Raw genomic sequence first — 27,310 nt, forward strand, 5'->3', positions numbered from 1 at the left:
GTGAGCGTGTGCACATGTGTATGAGTGTATTTGTGTGATATCTCTGCAGCAAGAACCAAAACAAACTTGGACTTTATTCTGGTTCTTGCTCAAGACGTTAATGCAGCTGCACTGCAGCCATGGTTAGAAGTGTGAGCAGTAGTGCAGGGGCAGTAATTTTGGTGATGGCAAGACTTTACAGTGCACACGAGGCTCTGGAAATGATCGTGCACTATGTGTGTGAAGATAGCGCTTCATCCTCCAGCTGGAGTCCAACTCTGACTCATCTGAAGGTGAAAGTGGAGAGGAGATGGTTAAAGCAGTGAAAGGATGGATGCCTAAAATTCTAAAGATGCAATTCTCTTTTGATTTTATAGATGAGTGCAGCAGAGTTACAGACAGATTTTGTTGATCTGTCTCTGGACAGTGGTCTGGGTAGTAGCTGGTGGGTTATGACTTAGACTGTAGAACCCCCACCTGTTCAGAAAGTGTAGTAAGTTTTGTGAAGTATGTAATCATTCTGATAAGACCCTTTTTTAACACCTTTTACTATCCAAATGTTCAACTGCTTATTAATTCAGGTATGTAATCGGGGGTTACAACCCAGTGCATTTAGACATGAAGGCACGATCAAGATCACCTGCTGAAATTCAAGCAGAGCATCAGAATGAGGAAGAAAAGTGATTTAAGTTACTTTGAAGGCGGCATTGTTGTCAGTGCCAGACGGGCTGGGCAGAGTATTTCAGACTCATACCATACCAGAGGTCAGAGGAGAATTACAAGCTGATAGGAAGGCAACAGTAACTCAAATATCAATACAACTGTTCAGAAAGTGTTGTATGTTTTGTGCCATATGTCATCACCACATGCTGATTTTTTTCCCCTCTCTCAAACAGTTTTAGTTTGCTAGGCAGTGATTTGTGTATTTTAGATATTCCACCAAAAATGCATTTTAAAGAAAGATTTATTTTTTGTGTTATCATCACTTATGCTGCTGAAAGATTTTCACATAGGTGAACCTATTAAACTAAAGGCTATTGTACTATACTCTGTATTAGGTCCTACAGAAGAGAGGGATTCACATCCATCACGATCTCCATGGATCCCATATCTACCTGAGGGCCCCATTTTTTTTTCAGAGGATGTCAACAGAAGATAGTTTTACTGCTGGCTATAATCAATAGCAGACACACAGTGAGCAGTCAGTGCATGGGACAAACAGTGAACCTTGGTACAGGTGATCATCTAGATAACGACTGCGTTCAGATTTGTTTTTAACCCCAGAGTTATGGTTTATTAGCTTTATGAATTACCAACAAATAAATGAACTACACCTGTGTTTGCCCTATCCTGAGTATTCAGGATAGCTAACAGCAAGCTAATTGTTATTTTGTTTTATTCTCTTTTGCTTCAAATGCCTCAGAATGTCTTTAAAATATAATAAAATGAATTGATGTTTGAATTGAATTCAGTGTCTTCAGTTTTAGTGTCCTGGTGTTACACATGGGATGTACCAAAACTGCTAGATATGATATAATTTTAAAGGCATACTAGCCTTATCACAAAGTCAGGATGTTCACACATACAGCAGTTATGACCTGATCTGCACATCTGTATCACACCTACTTCATGTGGACCTAAACATAATAACCACAACATGATCGAAACCAGGGAAAGAATCAAAACTTGGATTTGAGTCCACATGTAAACATGTTCATGTATGAAGTTTGACCTGACAGTGGGGCGAGGTACAAAAAATATAATCTATTAAAATATGATAAATTAAATACCACTCAATACTTCTATCAGTGTACAATCTAAAGAAAGCAGTAAATCAATAACCCCATAAATTGAAAAAGTCAAATACTAATGTACATGCAAACATACTCATTGTCAATAAATACTATTACCATATAAAACTTTATAAGTTTACGTTTACTGTCTGCAAGTTCATATCTCTGTGGGCTGGATTATCCAATGGGCATTCTGGGTAAGAGCCCAGGGGTCCACACTTGGTGGCCCATCCATGCAGCATAAAAATTGGAAGCACTGATACAAGACTCCTCCTGAGAGACTCCTGTTTTACTTGCAAGGAGCCAGACTTTCCTGTAATCTTTAAAGTGGTCTTGAGCAATAGTTCTTCAGGTTTTTTGGACATTGGCTGCATTTTCACTCATTTTCAGTCCAGTCCTTGTACCTGACTATTTCCAAAGGAATGTTGTTGTTGTTTTTTTTCATTTGTTAAGCCTTTTAACACCTAAGGAAGTTATAATGGTCTTTTTTTTTATTTCCCAGTGAGACGCAGTCCTCTCCTTAATGATTAGAAATCATTTTGCACACATATGTCGAAATCTTTATGAAAAATCAAAGTTTGCTGGAGCCTCTCAAAGATTTGTACCCAGGGGTCTGTAATTAGCTGATCCGGGTATCCTTTGCATTCCTCAGTATGCTCAGTGCCCGGCATGTTCTGGTCCCTGCAGACACACATAGAGGGAATGTGTGGATGTGCTGCTCTGCTGCCACCTGGTGGTGAGGCGCGGTACCAGCCACTGCTCCGCGGAGCATTAGCACAGTTGAAGATGGCGACTGGAGTCCTTCAGAGAGTCAGCGGTGGTTTGGGTCGGGCTAAAAGCGGGGCCCACTCGGCCGGACAGCTCGCGGTGTGGGGCAGGTGGGGCAGTCTTCATCGTGAATGTTCAACAGTCATCTCTGTAGCTTCCTGTGTTAGCTGTGTAGTGTTTTCAGTGGGGATCTGTTGGTGGCTACGAGTAGCCCGGTAAAGCTAGCCCAGTGACTGCTAGCCAGCCCACTGTGGCCTTTCAGCTTGAACTTAACCAGGAGCTTCAGCTTATGTGCGTTTATTTAGTACGTGATATTTAAGACTAACGCTTCTGTCACTGTTGGGAAACTCAAAAGAGCAATAGTTTCTGTCAACGTTTGACAGTAAGCATCTAAAACGCTCAAGGTCAATTTGACAGTTTATATTGCTACCTTGTAAAAATTGCATGACTTACAGATAGCATGCAGGTGCACTGATCACCGTGTGCATCAGAGGGTCTGACATTTTCAACTGAACAACCGCACCAAAGCCCCTAAAACAGATACTACGTGGCTGTGCATGTACATATAGACTAGGAAGTCAGTCATTCCGAAGTCGTTGCAGTGTCCGTGTGTTTCTTTTTCATGGTGGCCTGTGTTTGCAGGGGGTTTGCAACTTCCAGCTGTAGAAATAGAGAGGACAGCTGGTTCAAGTCACTGTTTGTGAGGAAAGTTGATCCCAGAAAAGATGCACACTCCACCCTACTGACCAAAAATGAGGAGAGTAACCTCTATAAGATTCAGTGTAAGTTGCCTTTAGGGTCCCCGCATTACATTAACAACATTTTGACCTTTAGTAATGAGACTTTTTTTCTCATTTAAACTTTTGTTTCAGTCCATAACGTCAAGCCAGAGTGCCTGGATGCATACAACAAACTCTGGTGAGTGTTTTGTCATTTGATGTTGTGAACCTTTAGTGCAGAGGAAGCTTTACCATAAGTGGGAGGAGGATCAAGGACTGGACACTTCGTGTAAAAAATTATCCAGTCTATTCCTGTAAGATGATGTATGGGCTGGTATGACTTCTGTCCTCCACAAACCAGACATGCTCATACCTAAGATGACTGGAACCCATGGACTTTAAGCACAACACATGCTGGTCGTACTGCATTTAATTATTTGGCTTCTCGTTTGCCACAGTGAGGATGTGTTGCCCTCCATCCACGCTGATAAGTACTACCCCTGTGAGCTGGTGGGAACCTGGAATACCTGGTATGGAGAACAAGACCAGGCTGGTAGGATTACTAATATCAACACACACAGACATCTGCGGTATAACAGCGCTGCGATCCGCACAGTTTGCAATCAGCATGCGTGTTACACCGCATATTCACGTGCAAGTACAGCATCAATCATTAGCTGTCTTGCAAGCTAATGATCAGGAGGTGTTTATTTTTTTTGTTGCAGTGTTTACACCACAGTAATTTCCCTCCCAGTATTTATTTACACTAACCACAAATGGATGTAGTTATGTTAGACGTTAAAAGCCGGACATCTGGATATCTTTACTCTGCTACGTGATGATCCTTCTGTTTGTACTTGATGTGATGTTGTAATTGTGACAAATTGTCTCCCCAGTGCATCTGTGGCGTTACAGAGGTGGATACCCAGCTCTTACTGAGGTGATGAACAAGCTCAGGCAGAACAAGGTACTACTACACGGCCCTTTGCTTTACCCGGGGGATTATAAGTCTGAGTAAGCTCACTGATTAATGTCTGTCCATTGCCAGGAATTCACAGCCTACAGGAAGGAGCGAGGAAAGATGCTGTTGTCCCGCAGGAATCAGCTCCTCCTGGAGTTCAGCTTCTGGAACGAGCCAGTACCCCGAACGGGACCAAACGTATACGAGCTCAGGACCTACCAGCTCAGGGTGAGTGGTTGAGCTGCAGCCTGTATCGTTGTCAGGACTGGGCTCGGTGTGTTAAAGTCTGATTTCCAGAATGTGTTCTACAGCTCCAAAATGGGCCACATAAATGCAACTGAAACAGAAACACTGAAACAGATGACTGTATTCAGTGAGGATTTCTTACACCAAGTTTAACAATGATGCCTTAAAAGCTAAACGCACTATCAGTGTATGAAATCAGCAAGTTGCTAGTTTAACAAATGTCTCATTCTGGTGGTTTTCTTTACTCATTTTCTGCATTTATTACACTTTAAAACTTTGCCTGTCTGTCAGTTTGTATTCAAGTGATTGCTCCCTAGTTTACACTTAAGGAAATTGTGCAGCCGTTCACAGCACTAGAAGAGCTTCCCTAAACTTACATGGTTATATTTATTATATAAAAAAAAAGGTGACAGATAGTATTCACTCTTCATGATCACACCTTTTGTCCATGGACAGACTTTAAAGACTCTCTGGTAAAAACACAATTGTTTATCTGCTGCCACATCTCACTGCAGCAGCTCGGGCTTGGCTGTTAAACTATCCATCCTTTTCTTACCTCATGTTTCCCATTTAAAATTGATGATCTCCATCCTGACATCCTTCTGTGGACTTAAATTACTTCTTTCCCCTCAAGCTGTTAGCACGACACTCAGGATCATCCCGAGTGTTGTGCTAACCATCACGGGATGATCACTAACGTGCAGAAACGCTTAATCGAAACCACGCCATCCACCGCGGATTAAGTCATGCTTTTTATAATTGAAAAAATCAAACTGTCTCTAGACCAGCACCCCTCTGTGACATGTGATGAATGCTCGCTATTATCCCCTCATCACAGGCTGAGATTGCATCTTTGAAACAGCAGGGCGTTTGTCGTCTTATGCACCAGAGAATGATTGAAGGCGCTCTCTCGGGTGTAGTTGTTCGCATTGACAAAATACCTGTGTTACTACCTCTTTGCCATTTTTTTTTTCTTTTTCACATTAATATATTTACTTTGGAAAGAAGTTCGAAAGTTCTCCATTACATATATATGCTTAAATCTAATAAAGAATATTGTGTTTTCTCTCTCGCAGCCAGGAACCATGATCGAGTGGGGTAATTACTGGTAAGGCAGCCTGAATTCACTTGATTCACTGAACTGTACTTACAGAACAGTTGTACTACATGAAAGCTCCCTCATCACACTGTCATTAATAAGAGCTATTCCACAGAGACACCCCCACGTTTGAAGCTATGCTGTCATTCCCTCAAGCCAAGAATCAAATGCTAGTGTAACAGTGTGTACACTACAAACGTGTATATAATAGTTGAGTAATGTGAGCCTGGAAAGAGCCGCTGCGTGGACTCACAGAGCCAGCAGATCAGCATTTATCAGTAGGTGCAGCAGCGAAGATTGTGATGGATTAAATTGAGGATGTGAGCTTTCTGCACAAGCCTTTGCTTTCCAGATAAATTTCTTCTGTCTGACCATAGTTTTATTTCTTTTAGTTATTAGTGGTTGGGATTACATATTCAGAAGAAAAGTTGTCATTATCCTGCAAACTTAGCCTGTGTGCAGTTTTATATGTAAATATTATTACAGGTATTATTTGATTTTTAAGTTAGACGTAAGATTTTCTGCTTTGAAGCTTTATGCTTTGCCTTTTCCTAGAAAAGCACACATGATTGATTGATCTCCCCCTGTTCCCTGTGCTTTTCAGTAATCATGGCTAGGAAATCAGCCTTAATGCAAAAAAAACACACTGTGACAGCTTTTTTTTTTTATTTTTTTTTTTATTCTTAATGTTTGTATTCATTCACACTTTAACCAGCTTTTTTTTTAAATAAACCTCCAAAGTCCTGCAGATAATGCCAGTAAAGCTATTTAATATAATTTGTGCGGTTAAAGGTTTAAACTTCTGCTTCGTATTTCACCAGTTTGATGAAACTCGAGCTTCATAGTTTTCTATCCAGACAGTGATTATGGTTTGAATATGTTTATGTTTGCTTTGGGAGGAAAATGTAATAGATTCAAAACATTCTCCTCACTCGTTTCACGAAGACTTGGCCAGTCTTTAGATTCATAAACATGCGTACAGTAAGTCATGATGATGTCACGTCTCGCGGTCGGATGTGATGTTGGAAGTTATAATCGCAGCTAAAGGAGCAGATTGCCATCCTGCTTTAGCTGAGAAAATCCAGTCGTGTGAATTAATCAGGAGGTATTCGGGGATGATGTTGAAATCCTTTGAATGCTGGTTAAATATTTCATGTGTGTGTTTGTGGTGGTCTGGTGTTAAGCCAGATGAAGCCTTTGTGTTTTTTTTGGCCTGTGCTGTGACCAAAGGTGCTTTTGTCTGCAGGGCCAGAGCCGTTCGATACCGCCAGCAGAACAGAGAAGCTGTGGGAGGGTTTTTCTCACAGATTGGAAACCTCTATATGGTCCATCACCTCTGGGGTACGTTCAAACACTTCCACGCTGACTTTAGATAATTACGCTAATGTTGAAATCATTAGTTGCTTCGCAGAAAATCAACAACAGTTAACAGTAATTTATCTTGGATATACATACCAGAAATGTCATGTTCCAGATTTTCTGCTTTTCTTTGTTATTATAGAGTTAATATATTTGGATTTTTGGGCTGTTTGGTCAAAACAGGCAATGTGAGATTGTCTCCTGAGGCGTGTAATTGATAGATAAATGTGTGCAATGTTAACTGAGGTAGTTTATCATCCCAATTTGCAGTACACCCAGCTCTCCAGAGAGCTTTAATCACGAGCAAATAGTCATTCCTGTGAAAACTGCTTTGAAGTCTGCTTGAAGGGAGTGTGCAAACTTGGTTCGTTGTGATGTGAAGTCAGAGCTTCGCGCTCACCTCTCACATAATTTACGTCACTCAGACCAAAGCGGACCAAAACTACAACAAATCTATTAAAACGGTCTCACTGTTCTCAAGAATGAGCATACAGCTGTGAGGGAGAGACGGCCCTCTGTACACTAGGGATGAGGCGATTTTCTTGATAGTCCTGTTGCCCACCCCGAGGCATCGCTGTCTACCCTCCATAACTTATATGCACAAAAAAATGTGCATGGGTGAAAGAGAAACAGGTAGCCTACATTAGTTTTTCTCACTTCCATCATGAAGAAATGCTTGCCTGTTAACATACAACATTTACTGATTGGGTCAAAATAGGAAACTTTTCCCCATCTGACATTTTTGTTGGTGAAAAACTCAGCTGTGTGTGGAGGACATGGAGATCATGCTATATAAATAAAGTTGAACTGAATTGACCTACAGTTCTACATAATCTAGTTTGGGTTTTTTCCTGTGTAAAATATTTCACCTGTTTATCCTGCTTTCTTCACTCTGCCTCAGCACACATAGACAAGACAATGTTAGGATCTCTGTAAATCCAGCCTCCTGTTTTCTCCCATTGGATGATGAATATGATGGAACAGCAAACGCAATTCGCACACATACACATTAACTTAAATGTGCACAGAGGTCTGTGTTGCAAGTGTGAGTTATGTGTGGAGGAGTGACATGAAACCGTGGCCTGGCAGGTTGAATTTGTTATTAATCGCAGAACAATGAATCCGCAGGGAAATTAGATAAAAATCACCTTAAAATTGACCACCATCTATCCCTGACATCATCAGCACAACCCCACAGCCTAACAAGGAAATTATGGTTGAGAGGTGGCAGCATATTGTCAGCTTCAGACTCTCCCTCCACCTGCAAGACTTTGTCTGTTAACAGATGGGGGAAGCAAACAAAATATGTGGTATGACTGGTCTGTCTACTCCTGCTTGTGCTGTTGTTGGTCTGTCAGTCATCCATCAAGGAGAGCAAAGAGCTGAAGTGAAACTGAGTGTTCAAAGCATTGAAAGTTTCTGCTGCAGCCACAGTCTGTGCTTCTCATGCTGTATTTTGTCTTTGATTGGGTTTTCTCCCATTCCTGGGAGAAGCACAAATGTGGTTGAGATTTTGGAGGACTGCACAGGAGCACGTTTAGTGGCTGAAACTGCCTCTCAGCAAACCCGCACAATCGCTGTTCCGTAAATTAAGCAAAATTTAGCAACTAGCAGGTAAAAACAAAAAAACAAGTGGAGCCATCAGGAGCTTGAAAGTTGGTGGAGAGCAAAGTGGAGCTCAAACATGAGGAAACATTTGTTAGCTTGTCTTTACAGATGCACGTGTCCTAAAAATGTCTTCCGTGATTAATTTGATCATTACAAAGTTACCAGATTAAGTCTTAACTTAAAATCATGTACGTATACTGCAGCATTATAATGCAGTGATTTGTTAATTACAGCTTACAAGGACCTTCAGTCCCGAGAAGACACGAGGAATGCTGTGTGGCAGCAGGAAGGCTGGCACGAGGTGGTGTATTACACAGGTGAGCACAATAAGTCTTTTTGTAAACTCAAAGCTGTGCGACTGAAAACTTTACAAAGTTTTTTGTTGAGTTTGTCACTTTCTGAGCCTCAAAGGTTTTTAAACTAATCTTTTCCCAGTCCCACTCATTCAGCACATGGACTCAAGGATCATGATTCCCACAAAGGCTTCGCCGCTGCAGTAAAATGAAAAGCCAGCTGGAAGCTGACATCGAGCGGCACCTCCTTTGAATGTTACATCAGCATCATGGGTTCAATCTTTGTCAGTGCTGCCAAACAACGTCCATTCTCTTTTTGTTAACGTCTGTTTTATTACTGAAGGATGTCGCTTGGATCGAGTCGGGTCTCTGAAATTTATCTGCAGTTCAAATAGTTACTGAAAGGCTCCACGCCACTTTTAAGACACGCAGTATTTTCTGTGTGAGTTCAGGTTTGGGAGGGAGTGTTAAAATATGTAGATGTGTTTATGTCTGAAATGTGGTGCCACATCAAAATTGGTCCATGGAGAGATTTCATTTCCAAGGTTAGAGCCAACCAAAGTTACTTGACAGGAAAAATCAAAAGGAGCAGCTGTATGGCGTTAAAGTGTGGGAACAGCTAGATTAAAAATAGTACTGCTGAAGCTCGCTGCAGGAGCTATTTATTTATTTAATGTAACTTTAAAGTACATCATGTTTTTAGTGTGCTGAGAAACTTTGATGTAAAAGCCATGCCATTTCAGACTGAAAAGAGATCCCTTGTATGAATAGAAACTATATTTCTTTCAAAATCATAAGTGTGTGAAATGCAGATACCATAATTTTATATTTGATGTGTATTATGAATCATTGTTTTACTCCTTTTGGTTGCTTTTCGTGGATGTCCCTACATTTCCTGGTAACATTAATGTTTAGTGGTGCTGTGTTTGTAACTATGGCTTACAGTTTTTCTTTTTCTCAGGACGGCATGCGTGGTTTTAAAGTCCGTTTTTATCCAACGTATCTTAACGAGGCACAAATCAGTTAAAACAGGTGTTCTGCATATCAGTGACTGAGTGAATTTGGTACGCAGGTGATCACAGTCACGCTGCTTTATACCGTAACGGTTTTTATTGTTAAAGGAAGCATGTTGATCTGGTGTTTCTGTTCAGAGGGAACAATGTAGAGACAAGGACAAGAACACAGATTAAAGTCATTCAAACAGCGAAGTGGACACTCATCTTTTAATGCTGTGTTTTTCTGACTTGAGTCACTACACTGTCACTGACAGGTCTGCTTACAGCTCTTACAGAACAGAAACCCGATTAAAAATACTTTCACTTCTCATTGCACGTGCCATAATACAAAGGAGTCGTTCTAGTCCACCTAAAAGCTTTCATGTAAACTGCAAAAACACTAAAATAATCTTTTTAAGATTGTCTTCCATGTAGTGTTTTAGTACCTTGTAGTATAAAAAAGGGCAACATAGCTATTAAAGTTACGATTGCTCCCACTAGTATAAACATTTGATTTAATATAAAAATCTATCAAGGTCTAAGGAAAAACGTCCACTTGGTAAAATCTACCAGTGGCACACCCTTAGGTGCAAGTATAACGTGTTAAAAATCATAAACTAATCTTTGAGCACCTTTAAATCTTCTCCAGTTCTTTCAGTAGCTCCCCAAAACTCGTCACATACCACGAAGACCTCTCCTTGACCTGCGGCCTGACGACATTCCCGCCAAATCCAATGAAAGCGCTCTGAAGACAAAATAAAAGGGTGAAATACTGTAATCACACTGTAATCGCTTTTTACACTGGCAAACGGCGACACTTACAGCTGGAGGGCAGGCCTCAAGATCAGTGGCACCATCTCCGATCATCACCACAGTCTCATAGCCGTACTGTTCCTTCAGCATGCTGATGACCTTCCCCTTTCCTCCGCTCTCAGCTGTGGGCTGACTCTCATCAAAACCAGCGTACTCTCCTGGAAGATGATATTTTTATTAAATTTAATTTAACCAGTCAAAAGACCTGACTTAGATTAAACCTAAGGGTCTGTTGTGTATATTCAATGATCCACTCAAAGGGTTTAGCCTGGACTTCCACTCATGTGAGAACAGAAGAACATCACAAACAGCCCGCCGCTGGCTCTTACCGTTGAAGTAGAATTTGAGCCGGTTGGCGTAAACGTGATTCAAAGGGATGTTTAGCTGAGTGGCCACGTGTTCAACAATGCAGCGGAAGCCACCTGAAATGAGGAACACCTTTATGTTGAGCTCATGCAGACGGTCCACGAGCTCCCTGGACAAAGAAATGGAAAAACATCAACACTCAGAAGAAAATGTTTTTTGACATTCACATGCAATGAGAGTTATTCTGCTGCCCTGTGCCGTGTGAAGTTTCCTAAAATTTAATTACAAAAATGCAATAATGTAGAAGAAGAAAGAACAATTTCCAGGAGACACTGCTTTGCCACTTCACTGCAAAATGAAATAACACAAGATGCACTTTATTTATCCCAATGCTGGGAAATTTTTCCTTTGTTTTCCTTTGTTACAGGAGTTGAACACAAACAAATTACAGACTGTTGAAATAAGGAGAACGGTATGTGGCTCAGTGAAATCCAATACAAATATGACCAAACACATGACTTAATAAGGTAAAAACTAATCAAAAAATAAAATGGATACAAAGTAAAACCAGAACGTGGTAGCTTATCCAGCTCTCAGTTCACAGATTGTTGCCTGGAAAATGTGACCAAATGTGATCTCAAGCACAAGTTGATTGTAGACTTTTAGGACTGATTAACCAGTAGTGATTACTGTGGACAGACAAAAGTCTTTTCCATTCTTGTTGGATACAAGATTTCAGGGCCTGATTCACCACATTGTTCATTTAAGCACAGGGCAATTATTTTTCAGTGTCAGGCCAGAGAGATAAACTATGAGGTGAGCGGTTAATGGGTTAGGCTAGCTTAGCGCTTAAAGTCAGAGTTTTCTGTGTCAGGAAGGTGACTCTCTTTCTCTAGATCAACATAGCATCTTATGCTGAACATACTGACCACGTCCAGAGCAGGTTATGTGTTTAAAGTTTGAAAATCTTTTGGAAGTGCAAAATTTTCTCTGATCATTTGGATGTGCATATCTTACTAATGCAACCAAAAGAGAGTGTGCAGTAAAGTTACAGTGGCACAAAATCTACTGCAAACTCACAGAAGTGTACATGCGCTCACTTGATGAAGCAGACAAATGTTTCTATTCTTGATCCCAAGTGTCGTTCACATCGCTAGAACTGCAGATATATTTTGTTTGGGTTTTTTAAGGCGGCACTCCAGAACCAACTTGTTTACCACTATTTTATTGAATCACAACATTTCCGTCCAACTGAACTTCATCAGGTGCAAACATTTTGTTTGTTTACCTGACCTGATGTTGGTCAGCTGGACGGAAACGTTGTGATTCAGGAAGAAAGGTCAGCAGCAGTATTTCACAGGGTCTGTGTCTGTCTTGTGTGTGAGAAATTTTGTGTTTCACAGGGTCTGTGTCTGTCTGTGTGTGTGTGAGAAATTTTGTGTTTGTATGCACACATTACAGCTGGTTTGTGATTCACACTCTGAAGGTTTTGCTTTCTGCATTTTCAGCTGACTCCTATTTGTTTTTGGCAATAGTTTTCAACCATGCATTCATATAAGTTATTATTATAATGTGGAGGACAACATCTACCTAAAGAGGTCAGTTATTTCTACATTAATTCACCTGACACCTGGAGTAAGCTGAGGTGGGTGGTCTGTTATCAGCTTGTTGACTTGTTCTCTGGAACATCGGATGATGGAAAGACGCTCAGTCAGGGCCTTTTTGAAGGTCATTGAGCCGCCCATGGCTTTGCGTGTCCTGAAACGTCCAAGTAACACATTTTTGTTTGTTCTAAACACCCACAACAAATCCATTAAAAAAAATAAAAATCCACCTACATTTCAGTGACTGCATCCCCCACACCACAGAATTTGGCGAGTTCATCAATGCCTTCTTCCTTGATTACTGTGCTGTCCACATCAAAGCAGACAGCTTCAGCTCTCCTGAAGAGCTCCTTTGTCTGCGACAGCGTTGTCATCATGCTGGGAAATTACATTAAAAAAAAGATGCAGTCTGGTGAAACAAATTTCACTGCTGCAGATGCACACTGTGTGTGTGTGTGTGTATGTGTGTGTGTGTTGGGGGGAGGGTGTAATTGTCATCAGCAGGGTCCCGTGCTGCATTTGTTGATTCAACGTGAGGTCTGTGATTTTGGCCAGCGGCTGCCTGATTTCACTAATGCACTAAGTCTTGTATAGAAAGGATGTCTTTCATCCAGTGGAGCAGCAAACGCATCTATTCACTCAAATACCTATGTGCAATCGACGGGGATCACCTCCCAGCCGATGATGTGTGCCAAAGTGCGTTACAAAAAGCAGTGTGCTTAAACAAACCATAGGAGAGGCCCGGGATGGACATACTCTGCGCGTATTGCGTCACCCAGAGGGTCACTACTGAGGGGCAGCATAACCAACAACAAACGTGAAGACACTGAAACTGGGCCTAACGGTTCGTATCTGTCACTTTGATATAAAGTGACAGACATATAGTCATGAAAATGACGATATATCACGGCTGTACGTTGAGAATAAGCGGGCTGTTATCTGTCCGGTGCAGCTGATTTGAACGCTGCTCAACTGCCGACAACTCGAGAGACAGCACCAGGCAGGAAAAAAAATACTTAAAAACATTAGGACAGTCCTGTAGTACTTACCGGCGAGTGCAGCGACGATAAGGCACGAACAGCAGCTTCAGCATAAAAGCCGACAGCTCTCGGTCGGCTCGTGGACGAGGAAGAAAAGCACTGAATGGTGGGCCAATCAGAGAGAAGCCGATTAGGGCCCGCCCACTACATCACTGGCTCGGTTCCATGACGACACCAGCGGCGAAAGAGGGAGAAAAACAACTACCATAAATAACGAGCGCAAAGGCGAAAGGAAGCGATTGAAAAGAGACAAAAACGAAGTAAAACAATAACATTAAGTCACATCGGCTTCAAATGGCCACTAAGATATGTAACAACTACAAAAGAGAGAAAATTATGAAAAAGAGACACAAACAAACCTCCAAAATTTGCAAGACACCAACTTTTAAGAGGACATGAAACACTAAACATATAAAGGCTAATTAACATCATGGAACCCTGCTCTCAAAATCAGGCACAGATGTGACACTGTCTATGAAGCTAGATTTAAGAAAAAATATGGGCTCAAATTGTGGTTATAAATATTTTGTACTTGTAAATCAGTTTTGTAAATCAGAATGCGTATATTTGTGCATCTGTAGATAAGAATTTGTGTGTGCGTAAAAAAGATTTGTGTGTGTAAAAATATTTACACAAGTTACTAATTCTTGTTAAGGTCTGGTTACAGATACAAAGCAAACAAAAAAAATACGTGTGAAACTCTGCACTCAAGTTTCAACTTACAAGTACGAACTTTGACCCGATTTTTCTTCCTTTCAGCCGAATGGTCAATGTCATGACAATCACAAATTTAACTAACAATTTTTTTTGCTTTGTATCTGTAACCAGGCCTTAACAAAAATAATTTGTAATTGGGGAAATATTTTTACACACACAAATCTTTTTTACGCACACACAAATTCTTATCTACAGATGCACAAATATACGCATTCTGATTTACAAGTACAAAATATTTATGACCACAATTTGAGCACATAACCATGCTGCCACATCAGGCTTAACCACCCAGTTTTAGGTTTAGTCAGTTTCGTCTGTGTAAAAACAGCATGAAGTACACATTTACTTTTTAATAAAAGTAAAAATATACATTGAAACTCCCACTGTCGCCATATTTCCCCCTATTTACTATTTAGATTTGAATATCTCTGAGTGTGTCAGGTGTTTTTTCACCTGTTCTTAAACTTCTTGACCCTGGTCCCAGACAAAGACCAAACATTATTATAAAAGAAATAAAACTATGAAAACTAAATAAATAAAACATCAAATATAAAGTACACAAACTCTGAGCACAAGTTATTACCATTAAGGTATTTCATATCTGTACTCTGTACATAAAATAAATGTCATAATTTATTCTACACTGTTATACTCCACGGTGATTGGCCTCATCAGTGACAACGATGAGGCCGCCTACAGGGAGGAGGTGGATCGTCTGGCTGAGTGGTGCGACACAAACAACCTGCTGCTTAACACCGAGAAGACCAAGGAGCTCATCGTGGACTACAGGAGGAATGCTGACCCACATCCACCCATCCACATTAAGGGGACGGCTGTGGAGCGTGTGAGCAGCTTCAAGTTCCTGGGAGTCCACATCTCCGAGGATCTCACCTGGACGACCAACTGCTCCAAGCTGGTCAAGAAGGCTCACCAGCGCCTCTTCTTCTTGAGGACCCTGAGGAAGAACCACCTGTCCTCAGACATCCTGGTGAACTTCTATCGCTGCACCATCGAGAGCATCCTGACCAACTGTATAACAGTCTGGTACGGGAACTGCTCTGCCTCGGACCGGAAGGCGTTGCAGAGGGTCGTGAAAACTGCCCAGCGCATCGCCGGAGCACCACTTCCTGCCATAAAAGACATCTACAGGAAGCGGTGTCTGAAAAGGGCTGGGAAAATCATCAAAGACCCCAGTCACCCATCACATGGACTCTTCACCCTCCTGCCCTCTGGGAGGCGCCACAGGAGCCTCCGGACTAAGACCACCAGGTACCGGAACAGCTTCTTCCCCACAGCTGTCAGACTCCTGAACTCTGCCTCCTGACATCTGACCCACGTTAAACTCATGGACTGAACACACACACACCCACAATGGACAACTGTACCCTCAAACACACAATAATAACATGGAGTGAACCACCACTCACAACCACTAGCACTTTATATAGCCTCTGTAGAAACTACCTACACCCTCACTTATCTTAACTGCACTACTGAATAGCTCTGTGTAAATAATCATTCTGTACATTCAATAATCTTTAATCCTACAACTGTTTACAACTTGCATAGTTCCCATTTCTGTATAGCTGTATATCCCAGATTCTGTAAAGTTATTTATTTCATATTCTGTATAGTTTTTCATATTTATATCCTGTTCATATCCTGTACATAGCTTGTACTCACTACAGCCTTTACATACTTAGTTATAGAATATTCACAACATACTTCATACCGTGTACATTATAACATACCATAATAGACCCATTTCTGTAGTATACTTACATATCTATACTATTGCTAATATATATTGTAATATATCTATATCACTAAAGCACTTCTGGATGGATGCAAACTGCATTTCGTTGCCCTGTACCTGTGCATGTGCAATGACAATAAAGTTGAATTCTATTCTATTCTATTCTATTCTATTCTCTTAATGGGTATAATTTGCTGTGTGTTTGCAAAAATATGTTTTTACATACAAAAAGCAGGAAAAATAATGCACATATGATCTGATCACCATTTGCTGAGTCCACTGTGTGCATTTGAAGATGAATATGAATTTACTTTAAACAATTATCTTGGCAAAATACAGCTTGATTACTAGATTGATTGATTATTTGGGCATTTTGCATGAACATATACCAAAATTCATAATATTCAGTTAATTTTTTGAATGACACAAACAATATAAACATACAGGGAACATACAGGGAAGTCAGACCAACCTATGACATGCAATGTAAAAGCCCAAATAAGTTATAGAACAATGAAAACAATGTGTGTGTTGCCTTTAGGTGTTGTAGATCTAAATAGGTTTTGATGTTTTTATCTGTCATCATTACCAATTAAGTTTACATGAAATAAAATGTGTTAAATAAATAAATCAAAAATATAAAAAAAAATTAACATTGACATTTAAAACATTTTTTAAATAACACAAAGTAGGTGTGAAAACAACACAAAGATATAAAGAATTCTCAACATTTTATCCCTGGAAACGTTCCTGGATATTAGCTCCTGTGAAAATGAAAAATGACTGAAGAAAGGTAAGCAAAAAGCTCCTACAATAAGCAAAGAAGAAGAAAAACAACCATAAAGGTTAATAAGAAGCAACAAGAGGCACACAGAGCTGTTAAAGAGGCGCGAAATTAAAAAGACAGTTCAACCTGTGTAAAATTCAATCTAAAGGCTTTATCTATGAGTCAGATTCTTTAAAGAAACTGTGACGCTCTGATTTAATATGTGCTCCAGTTAACCTCCCATCCAGAAGGGGGCGCTGGTGCACGCCGAGCTGTTTCTGTTTCACCCGCCACAAACTGGAGGGAAAAGAAGAGGAAAAGTCTTTAGCGTGGTTTATCCGGACGTACTTTGGTCTGCTGAAGATGTGGCCTTATAGACATCATGTAGAAGTCACCGTGGAGTTTTGTGAATGGAAAACGTTCTTGAAGAAACGAAGGTTAAAATATGAGGCTGTAGCGTGACGCAGGTGATTTTTCCCCCCCATTCAGGTTGAAGGTATTTAGTTAACGGCACGTGTTTCCATGCACACGTGGTGGACCCGATAATTTGTGTAAATTGTGTTCACTTGTGAATTAATTTACTTATTTTCCGTAACGCCACCATGCTGTAAGAACACTCTCATAGGTTGTAACTATGTGGATAAGGTGTTACCTGACAGCTTAAAGGTGGAATCCTGTGCAGGATGTGCATTTGTGTTTATTTGTGCTTTGTCGTCGTTGCTTGTTGCACAGGGTGGTACTGGAGGTGATATCCGGAGTAATCATGCGGGAGCTCCCATCCTGAAACACGCAGATCTCCATGTGGCTGAAGCGACCGGCAGATGCACACGGTTCTTAATATACTATAAGGTACAAATGAAACACAGGGGAAGTGACTGAGTTAGTTAATGCCAAAGCAAAACCACGTGTCTTTTCAGGATATAACCAGGGTAAGTGTGTTCCCAAGCGCAAAAAAAAAAAGTATTCCACTTATAATAATGGATTGGATTCATATAGCGCTTTTCAAGGCACCCAAAGCGCTTTACAATACCACTATTCATTCACTCTCACATTCATACACTGGTGGAGGCAGCTACTGTTGTAGCCACAGCTGCCCTGGGGCAGACTGACAGAAGCGAGGCTGCCATATCGCGCCACTTATCCCAGTCTGTTCCATCACTACACTTTATGTGGCTTTTATTCAGAGTGTCTATGGAGATGTTGTTTCGTACTGAATATTCTGAATGGAAAGTTACTTTCAGCTGGTCCCTTATTCATAAGCGGTCACCACAGTGGGTAGTTGTTTGAGTTGAACCACTGCGTTAATCTCAAGCAGTTTGGACTGCTGTAATGCTCTATCATCCTTCTTTTATCATCCTTCTATTAGTTGACAAAGCACTGAGTGGTTTGGCCTCCCCAGTATTTATCTGACTAGGTCAGTGTCTATAACATAGTCTGACCTCTCAGATCATCATGCAGATGTTTAATTGTCCCCAGAAATGCATGTAATTCCTCTTTTCACTAGCATCTACTCAGCTCAACTTGGTTTTAAGCGTTTTCCATTAAGTGGTAGTACCTGGTACCAGGTTGTTTTTGTTTTCTTGGCCGGGGTAAGTCATGAGAGCAACTCTTTCATAAGACTCAAACTCACCATTTTTGAAGGGGAAACGAGGGAAATTACTACACAGTGACCAAAACAGAGTAGAATGGAGTGGAGCCGAGGAGGTGTTGTTGGAAAAAGGCAGTGAAAAATATTGTGCCGAGGGTGCTTTTCAGCTGCTAGTGCTCCTGATCTTTGGAACGAGCCACCTGCTGACCTGAGATCAGTTACAAACAGGCTCAAAACCTTTTATTCTCCCAGAACTCGGCTCATAAGTGTGAACTGGTGTTTTACTACTTTGTAGTAAGTTTTATTTTGCAGTTTTCATTTTAAACCTACATACCTTTTTATGTTTTTATCTTCTACCCATTCACTTGTCAAGTGAAAGGTCATTGATTCGATCCCATCTGGAAATGAATTTCCCTCTAGGGGTTGTATCAGGAAGGGGATCTGGATATCAAACATGCAAAGCTACCCTCTGCCGTGACTCCATTGCCAAGGGAACAGCCGAAAGCTTGAGTGTAGTGAAATGTACTCTATAAATAAAATTACAGCTTGAATTTTGAATGCATGGCTGAATTCTGTTTTGCTCTGGATGTAGTAAATACAGTCAGACACCATGCGACATGAATGCTTTCACAAACTGACTCAGCAGGATGAGGGTGCTCATTGTGCTTCTCATTCTTACGTCAGAGTGAATACATCAACGGCCTCGTTCCTTCAAAGCGATTCAGCCGGTATATTAATGATCTGTTGCTCAACATTGCTTGCTGTCTTCCTCCCTGTTGATGCTCTGTGCTGTTGGCTTGTTTCCTGTTTTATTAGCTCAGATTTATCTCATAGCTTCGGTTCTCCTTCTGTTTCAGCGTGTCTAAACATTTACATGAAGTGCAGCTCGACCTGTCGCCAGCCTCTGGGGAACTTCCCGAGGATGGTATGTTATTAGACTTGTTAACTTAAAGGCATGGGCGAATTCTGGTCCAGCTGCTCTGTGCTGGATACAGTCAGACACCATGCAACAGCCACGTCTCATTTCCACTAAATTAGTGGATGAGTGCCTTCCTCAAGCTCATCCAGCTGCGTGGGAATGAGTACAAACACACATTTGGCTATTCCTGATGGTTTCATATTGATTTATTCTGTTTTTCTAAATTCTGCAGGATGAAAGCTTCCAAAGCAAGACTGTGGGGACAACGGTCAACACACTCAAATCTGTCTGAAGTCGGTCAACCTGTGATGTTTTTTTTGATGTGCATCTCACTCTGTTGATAATAAACTTTAAAATTGTAATTATTTTTTGTCTGTGTGTGTCAGTGTTCTACTTCAAGCTTAAAAATGCTGCAGAAAGACAGAAAAGCACAGAATTGCAGAGCTGAAGTACCCCTCCATTTGCAGGACTTGGGGTTTTACATGTTTTAATAAATAGATTCATAGCATACAAGTTAAAGTTACACTTCCCTTGAGTTGCTGCCACCAGAGCATACTCTGCATATCGATTAAGTAGGCACATAGTTCTCAAACTGTAAATCACGCAGGTTTTATATTCCAGCCAGATAAACTGCAGGTATTTCCCACAAGGTTTCACAATAGAGTATAGACTTAACTAAACTCTCCATTTTCCTCCTGAGTCACTCTTTAACATTTGAAATATAAACAGTTTTTAGAGTGCAAAGGCTATAAGAATACCATGTAGTGCTGAAAAAAATTTTTTGTTAATATACAGGGTGTATCAAAAAAAAAAAATTGGAATTAAAAGCGCCTTAATTCCACAGCCATTCGCCGTTTAACGATCAAAAGACGGACGTGCTGTTAGAGCAGATTCGAGTTTTACATGGTTGCTGGTAAGAACAACAGCAGCGACTCCAGACATGCTCTCCAAAGTATGGGCGAGGTTTAACTGCAGAGGGAGACACATCAGGCATTTGCAAACGTAACTTTTTGTATATTCAGCCATGTACTTTAAAATTTACCATAAGTTTCTATGTTCATTAAAAAGTATAGCCTTTTGAAATCTGATTATTCTTTTTTGATACACCTTGTATTTGAGGGGCTGCATTCGATCTAAAGAACAGCAGCTGCATTTTCATAGGACACAAGCTGACAATGGGTTGAGTACACTTTTAGAACAAAGCAAGCACAATGTCACCAGTGGCATGGTTGAAAATTTTGCCAAACATTTCAGTCCTTGAGATAAATCAATCCCCCTGTAGTCACTACGGCTGCTTTTAAAAATGCTGCATTATGCATAAACTAGTTGTAGCAGTTCTTTTCTACAAAGAAAGAAGTTTAAATGTTTCCCCATGTAAAACTCAGCACGTGTCAGTCCACGCTGCTTGTTACTGGATGGGCTCGTCCGCTTCAGTGGCGATCGAAAGCAGGATGGTTTTGGCCGTGTTCTCAAAAAGTGCTGCTCTGTTCTGGGTTTGGCCCTTCTTGACCCAGTGGCCGTAGATCTTAAAGGCGCACGCATCTATGAGCTTGCGGATGGGCTTCACGGCGTACGGGTCGCTCTTTATCACCTCCTTGGTGATGGGCTTGGCACGGCGATAGTTGCAGTAGATTCGCATTGTAGCGAGAACGGTCAAGCAAATAACCTGATGGAGAAAGTTCAGAAAAGGTTATGGTTTCTTTATGAACTATCAAAGACAGTAAAGTTGTAGTAGACAGAAATAGACAGAAATTTAGGGGGAGCAAGATCCAGGTTTTTTTGGAATTAGGGTTATATTTTGATCGAGATATGATAAAGATACCATAAAATATATCCCTCAAATATGAAAACTATTAAGATTTTTAGTTTGATAAAATCTTGTGTTTCTCACCTTGAAGCGCCTGAACGGAGTGAATTGTCGTACTTCGTGCACCACGTACTGTGAAAAGAATGAGTGGTTCAGAACATCTGTAGCTGTGAAACGCTGCTTTGGATCCACCACCAGCATCCGCGAGATCTGGAGGAAGAATTATTTTAGTTCCAAGGTTTCAACCTTATCACCTAACTTATAAAACTGAGATTGCAACAAACTGCAAAAGTAAGATTACCAAATCTTTGACCGTGTCTGAGCGGTCTTCCCATTCAGGAGAGGAGAAGTCATACGTCCCCGCTAAGATCATGCGCAGCATCAGTATCTGTTTCCTGTGCCAGAACGGTGGAGAGCCCGCGAGCAGCGTGTACATGATAACACCTGAACTCCATCTGCAAACACGAGCCAGAACAAAGTTTATCTAGTCTGTTCACTGTGCAGTGTGTACATGCATAATCTAATCACCTGGAACACGTATTAGCCGAGCCACACAACAGATAATATGAGTCATTATTTTGTACACAGATAATTCTAACACACTGCTGAGGTGCATAAGATCAATTTTGGTAACATGAGAGTAAAGCTGACACTCCCTCCTATTGATATTTTTGTTACTTGGTAACCGATTTCATGGTCGCTCACATGTCCACAGCTGTACCATATCCTGAATGTCCTGCGTCCATAGAGCACTCAATGATCTCAGGAGCAAGGTAACCAGGAGTCCCACACACCTCTGCATTACAGACAGGAAGAGTAAATACATGTTATTAAAGGGAGCATATTCCCTGATCTTTGTCAACATAAAACCACTTTTACAGAATTTCAAATAACGCTTAAGCGCTTAAGAGGTGTTCATTTACATGTATTCATGAGTCTATCCTTGTCTACATGCAGAATTGTTCTTAGGCAAGAACCCTAAAAATTGCCCTCAGTGTGTAAATCAGGCGTGGAGGCCATGGATTTTGAATCACTAGTTAACCTAAACTAAACTAATATGTTTAGACTGTGACGGGAAGCAGGAATACCTGATGTAATCCCACACAGGCACAGAGAGAACATGCAAAGGCTACAGCCAGGATTTCAACTGGGAATCTTCTTGCTGTGAGGCAACAGTGCTGACCACTCTACCACTGTGCAGCCCTATTACAGCTGTGTGTCTGCCCAAGGCACTCTCTGACTTCTGTATGACCTCTGTTCTTTATGTGACCCATAAACGATCCTGTGCTGTTTTACTATTTCACTGTGTGGAGATCCCCCTGATGGTCCTTTAAAGACCTGCATGGGCAGGTCTCTGCAGGAACATCATCAAGCCATTCAGCATGCTCTCATGCCCTGTGGATGGAGATCTCACCCTGGAAGAGAGGTCTACATCCCGCTAGAAATATTACATTACGTTGAACAGCATTGTATTGATTTGAGAAACTCAGTACAAACTATGCCAATGTTCCACCTCAGCATAACAGAGCCACAAGATCCCCTCACTCAAGAGATTAGGTTTTTCCTTTAATTTAACATCCATCTTTAGGGAACATTTATAGCATAATTAAAGTATTATGCATTTAGACATTAATTGAGCACATTTAGATTAAGTGCTGCTGGGTCAAGTAGATCTCCAGCCTAATGGAAGAAGCCCATTACGTCTTTACCGACTGAACAAAACTATCCAGCGATGCACAGTTTCATTAGACGCTTGGCATTTCGCACTGCTAATGATCCGACTTCTGAGAAGTCTATTTGAAAGGTCAGTGTACTGTGAGTGTCTGGAACTGCAGCAAATAGATCAGAGTGTCCTGTTTCTTAACCTTTGTAAGAGCAGCTAAGAGAGCAGGGAGCTGTTGTGCAACCAGACCCAGATTCTCCGCTCACCACCAACAGCTGATGTCCTGACGAGTGCACTGCAGGCTGTAAACTGTAACTTTAATATTCACTCAACTCAGTGGTGGGTCTGAAATGATGCACTGGTGTTTAACTGTCAGCCAACCTGTGAAAGTTTTTAATGCTTTAAGTATTTTTGTCATCTTTTGACAAGTTGTATGATTACAGCCACCAGGTTTCTGAACTGCTGACACACCTTGCAGTAATGGAAGCTTTCACTGACCTTTGAGCGTCTGTCCTGGCTGAATCTGCACAGCGAAACCAAAGTCAGTGAGTTTGATGTTCATGTAGTCGTCTAAAAGGATGTTCTCGGGCTTCAGGTCCCGATGAACGATGTTCTGGGCGTGGAGAAACTGGACCACCTCCAATAGAGACCGCATGATCTTCCTAAAGACAACACGTACAAACCTTTAAAGAGTCCTTTTAAGAGTTAGCGGAATTTATCTGTCTTTTTATTAAATAACATGCTCACTGACCGTGTTTCCTTCTCACTCAGTGTAACTTTTTCTGTGAGGTAGTCAAAAAGTTCACCCCTCTTCATTCTGGGAAAAAGAAACTAAAAGCTTTGGTTGATTTTCACATAAATACCTGTTCAGGAATCATCCATGTGAAACACTTACAGGTCGAAAACCAGGAAGAAGAAGGCCTTGGACTCATAGCAGTCTTTGAGCTGAACTGGAGAAGAGAGTTACTTTGATATTTGGCCATGTTAGAAGAACAAAGTTTAAACGAACCCAAGTTTTTCCAGTCAAACTGATTAAATGAAGCATGCGTACTGATGTTCTCCTGCCCGTAGACTTTCTTGAGGATGTCGATCTCCTTCACCGTTGCCTCTCTGATCTCTTCGATCTCCTGCGGCGTCATCTTGTCAGAGGGGGTGATGTCGATGATCTTCACCGCGTACTCCTGAGACGTATGCTTGTCGACGCAGCGGCGCACCACGCTGCTCACTCCCCTGAGGATGAAAAAAAAACACATCAGCCGTCCGAGCTGCACATCTGTTGTTTTTAGGTTTGGGTAGGAGGGCAACTTGTGATAACTGCTGGATAAAATGTTCTGTGACCGTGTCTTTCATCATGAATCATGTGTTTAACCGTTTCAAAACAGCACTGTTTTTGGTCAGAAATCAGTGACATGGTCAGACTAAAGGAAAGTATTGTGTGTTTTTACCATCTTATCAGTCTGACAGAGCAAGTAAAAACAGTGAAGAATGTGCTTGTCATGAAGATTGTCTTGTTTATCATTAACGTCCAGGAAAACAGAGAAAAACATCAAGTAAGCAAACTGAAAACCTTACTGCTGAAATTAAATTCAGAGGGCGATTTATGAATGAACAAGAGAAACTTCAGGGTGACCACAGTAAAGGAACTCCAGTGACTTTTCTCTGAATGAAGAATACTAGAAGAAGGACACATTGTCCACATCCTGTGACCTCCTGACCTGCATGTGGGAAAAGGGGGTGAAATTACATAATCTATCAGACCGACGGCCAACACTTTGTCTGAAGCGTGCTGAAGTTAATAAATGTGGCCTCCTTGGATAATGTGTCTTACGTAACAGCACCACCCTCTGACAGCTGGTGGACTGAATGACAATGAGCAGGCCCTGGCTCGGCTCCCATTTCTCAGGGGCTTGTGGGAAACTTTGGGGAAAGTGCTTGTTCTGTGCAGAGGATGATAGCGGTTTGAACTGAGGTCTAAATCTGAGGTGTGTTGTAACATTAAATGAATCTACAAACTAATAGCAAGTAGATATTTTACCATTTTTGTGTTCTGCCTTGCTACTCTTTGAAGTTATTTTGTGTAAACTCTGAAGAAGAGACGAGTTGGGTTAAATTCACAAACAATAAACCATTATTGTTTTTTGGGGTTTTGCTCAAGTGGATCTTAATCCTGGAACCCTCACATGTGGCTACATATAGGTCTAGTTTACCTAATCTTTAAGAGGTAAAACTGTGCACTCTTTAGTCCAAAGTCCAATGGAGAGTTTTCTGCTCAGCTCAGTTGGGTGAACCTCTGCTATGGGTCACGTTACGACGACTGTTTCGTAAACATACCTTCCCAGAATCTCCTTGGGCTCATACTTGTCGTAGAACTCTTTGGCTCCCACCCAGTCAGGGATCTCCTCCTCCTTGGTCATGTTTCCAGCTCAAGGCTAATAGTACAGAAGTATCTCCTCTTGCAGCTGACCTCAGGCTGCAGGCAGAACATGCATTCAAAACTCCAGCATTTTCACTAAACACAGCTCTACTTTAAGGCTTTTTGCACATCTGATCACACTAGAACTGCTTCCAAGCTGTTCTGACGGATATTCACCGGTTAGCTGCTTCACCAGCAGGAGCTGTCCAGATAAGATGTGTGTTTGGGCACCAGGCGTGCCAGCTGTATTTTGTAGGCCATACTGTTAAATTTAAAGCTTTATCAGCAGAATGTTAAGTAATTAAACTGCATTATTACAGATCAAGCTACTGAGTGATACTTAAGTAATCAAAATCATCAACAAATGAATCATTTAATTGTAATTATTACCAATAACATTATGTAACATATGGAGTACAGTTACTTTAGGCATTTTACACCTACTTAAGTATGTTCCCTTAACTGCTAGGGCGTCGCCATAGACAGCGATACCTTTTTTCCTTTTAAATTGCAGTGTGATTTATTTTAATCCATTTTATTTATCTTTAAGTATTCTTATTTCCTTTGGTTGTCGCAGTGCCACTCCGTTTAAAAATTACTAGAACGTCCCTGATCCCAATTAATTACTTACCTTGAAACTACATTTTAGTGTTTACAGGAGACAAACTTCTCATATCTACTCATTTGGATGCACTTCCGGCGCAAAAATCTCAAGAAAAGCTTCAAAACGATGATGATTATTAGCATTATTTCCATGTTTTTAGGATTATAACGGCCTATAAGCAAAGTTATTATTAAAACCTGTCAGAATATAGACAGGGCTGAAACAGAAAAATGTGGAAGTTCTATTAGTGTGGAGATTTCTGAAAATCATACATCACTTTGAACCCTTAAATTACTGAACTCATGATTTTTAATGGAAATCAGTTCCCACTTCTCCATCTGATTACTTACATCACAGGAGTTTTTAGAATAAATATTTTCTGCAATTCTGTGAATAAATGTGCAAAAAAGAGCAATGTTTTCATAAATATCCAACAGAAAACGTGTAGTTTGGACATTCTCTTTTTACTGTAGTCAGAAACGAGACTGGCCAGTGAATGCGCACTGAATACTGAACAGGAAATTCGTATTTTACAGCCTGTAACATGTGCCAACATCACTGTGTCGCTTCAGTTCAATAAAAGAGCAGTTTGAAAAAATGATGATGGTCTCAGTAACACGGCTGTGGTTAAATTTTCCTCTTAGATGCTCTAACGCGCAAAATATCTGATTTTTAAACATCTGATTTTAAATGATTAAAAAAAACAGATGGGCGACTTTTTCCTCCCGTCGTTACAACATGTACCCACCTGTCTCCTTTCACTTCTTCCAGTAAAGCAAACAAAAGTCCAATAAACTCACAGAACGTGTTTTGGGTGAATACAAGAAGCCATCGTTTCAAACTTAATGTCATACCAAACACAGCGCAGACTAATAAAGCAACCCACGCCACCACGTGTGAACCCGTTCAACTGCTCACTCACTGTCCCAGAGTGACCTGCAATATAAACGCATTAAAAGGCCGGCGTCCCTCACCGTGTCCGTCAGTCCCTGATACGAAGACAATCCATCATCAAATCGCGCACAGTGAGTTTCTGAGGACGAACAAAGAGCTGCAGTCAGACTCCGGCGCTATGGCGCGTTTGCGGGTCTGCTGCTGCCATTCTGCAGAGGGTGAGCTTTAATGTCAGGTGCCAAAAATAACTATTTGCTTCGGCAGATGCAGAAGGACACCCCGAATGAGTCCTTACAAAAAACCCCATCCATGAAATAATACCCCGCGGCTCGTGCTCTCGCCACGACGCTTTTAGAGTCAAAACATTACTTCACGCGCAGGTTGCAGCTCGTGAATTTTGCGCTGAAAGCAGAGTGACGGGACAGGTGCGGGACACCCCTTTGTAGCTGCTGAAGTCTAATTAAAGAAAGCACAGGTGAAAACAGAAATGCTTCAGTGTAATAATACAGAGCGCATATGATGAGGAGATGTGGGGAAAAAAAAACCAAAAAAAAAAAAACCCAAAACAAAAACCATCACAGTCTCGTTTTAATTCAAATC

General features: G+C 41.1%; 3 protein-coding genes, 1 long non-coding RNA gene and 2 other non-coding genes across 7 annotated transcripts; 4 read left to right on the forward strand and 2 right to left on the reverse strand.

Moving 5' to 3' along the window:
- The first annotated feature begins 2,558 nt into the window (after positions 1-2,558).
- Positions 2,559-10,079, forward strand: LOC146618815 (protein NipSnap homolog 2-like). Its single transcript, XM_085371729.1, has 10 exons — positions 2,559-2,650; positions 3,183-3,322; positions 3,413-3,458; positions 3,718-3,812; positions 4,156-4,226; positions 4,308-4,448; positions 5,543-5,574; positions 6,812-6,906; positions 8,766-8,849; positions 8,968-10,079. The coding sequence occupies exons 1-10, from the start codon at positions 2,559-2,561 to the stop codon at positions 9,030-9,032; spliced, it is 861 nt and encodes a 286-aa protein (XP_085227855.1). The 3' UTR covers positions 9,033-10,079.
- Positions 10,080-10,454: 375 nt separating this feature from the next.
- psph (phosphoserine phosphatase) lies at positions 10,455-13,654 on the reverse strand. Its single transcript, XM_085371730.1, has 6 exons — positions 13,593-13,654; positions 12,778-12,921; positions 12,563-12,697; positions 10,963-11,108; positions 10,643-10,791; positions 10,455-10,565 (listed from the first exon to the last, which is right to left on the reverse strand). The coding sequence occupies exons 1-6, from the start codon at positions 13,634-13,636 to the stop codon at positions 10,455-10,457; spliced, it is 729 nt and encodes a 242-aa protein (XP_085227856.1). The 5' UTR covers positions 13,637-13,654.
- A 3,494-nt stretch (positions 13,655-17,148) lies between these two features.
- On the forward strand, positions 17,149-19,662 carry LOC146618817 (uncharacterized). Its single transcript, XR_014906784.1, has 4 exons — positions 17,149-17,289; positions 17,555-17,671; positions 19,268-19,335; positions 19,562-19,662. It is a non-coding gene; the product is annotated as an uncharacterized LOC146618817 (long non-coding RNA).
- On the forward strand, positions 18,970-19,107 carry LOC146618818 (small nucleolar RNA SNORA15). Its single transcript, XR_014906827.1, has one exon. It is a non-coding gene; the product is annotated as a small nucleolar RNA SNORA15 (small nucleolar RNA).
- LOC146618819 (small nucleolar RNA SNORA15) lies at positions 19,364-19,500 on the forward strand. Its single transcript, XR_014906829.1, has one exon. It is a non-coding gene; the product is annotated as a small nucleolar RNA SNORA15 (small nucleolar RNA).
- LOC146618820 (phosphorylase b kinase gamma catalytic chain, skeletal muscle/heart isoform-like) lies at positions 19,523-27,086 on the reverse strand. 2 transcript variants are annotated; one of them, XM_085370898.1, is made up of 10 exons: positions 26,791-27,086; positions 25,131-25,269; positions 23,851-24,029; positions 23,695-23,749; positions 23,551-23,616; positions 23,298-23,461; positions 21,842-21,932; positions 21,438-21,591; positions 21,221-21,346; positions 19,523-20,995 (listed from the first exon to the last, which is right to left on the reverse strand). In XM_085370898.1, exons 2-10 carry the CDS (start codon positions 25,211-25,213, stop codon positions 20,738-20,740), a joined length of 1,176 nt encoding a protein of 391 aa, XP_085227024.1. In that variant the 5' UTR covers positions 25,214-25,269; positions 26,791-27,086; the 3' UTR covers positions 19,523-20,737. The 2 variants fall into 2 exon arrangements, with proteins under 2 accessions (XP_085227024.1, XP_085227025.1); XM_085370899.1 differs by lacking the exon at positions 26,791-27,086 and adding an exon at positions 26,565-26,765.
- Between the last annotated feature and the right edge of the window lie 224 nt (positions 27,087-27,310).

The sequence above is a fragment of the Diplotaxodon limnothrissa genome, linkage group LG14, assembly GCF_057381915.1.
Source record: "Diplotaxodon limnothrissa isolate DT_005_m linkage group LG14, D_limnothrissa_male_GT1.1, whole genome shotgun sequence".
Classification (NCBI taxonomy): domain Eukaryota; kingdom Metazoa; phylum Chordata; class Actinopteri; order Cichliformes; family Cichlidae; genus Diplotaxodon; species Diplotaxodon limnothrissa.

Coding starts and splice junctions, on each gene's coding strand:
- LOC146618815 (XM_085371729.1), top strand. CDS start 2,559: ATGGCGACTGGAGTCCTTCAGAGAGTCAGCGGTGGTTTGGGTCGGGCT. Junction 3,323..3,412: donor TAACCTCTATAAGATTCAGT/GTAAGTTGCCTT, acceptor CTTTTGTTTCAG/TCCATAACGTCAAGCCAGAG. Junction 3,813..4,155: donor TGGAGAACAAGACCAGGCTG/GTAGGATTACTA, acceptor TTGTCTCCCCAG/TGCATCTGTGGCGTTACAGA.
- psph (XM_085371730.1), bottom strand. CDS start 13,636: ATGCTGAAGCTGCTGTTCGTGCCTTATCGTCGCTGCACTCGCCG. Junction 12,922..13,592: donor TATCGTCGCTGCACTCGCCG/GTAAGTACTACA, acceptor GTAATTTCCCAG/CATGATGACAACGCTGTCGC. Junction 10,566..10,642: donor TTGAGGCCTGCCCTCCAGCT/GTAAGTGTCGCC, acceptor TTTTGTCTTCAG/AGCGCTTTCATTGGATTTGG.
- LOC146618820 (XM_085370898.1), bottom strand. CDS start 25,213: ATGACCAAGGAGGAGGAGATCCCTGACTGGGTGGGAGCCAAAGAGTTC. Junction 21,933..23,297: donor GCCAGGACAGACGCTCAAAG/GTCAGTGAAAGC, acceptor TCTGTAATGCAG/AGGTGTGTGGGACTCCTGGT. Junction 21,592..21,841: donor TATGGTACAGCTGTGGACAT/GTGAGCGACCAT, acceptor TCGTGTTTGCAG/ATGGAGTTCAGGTGTTATCA.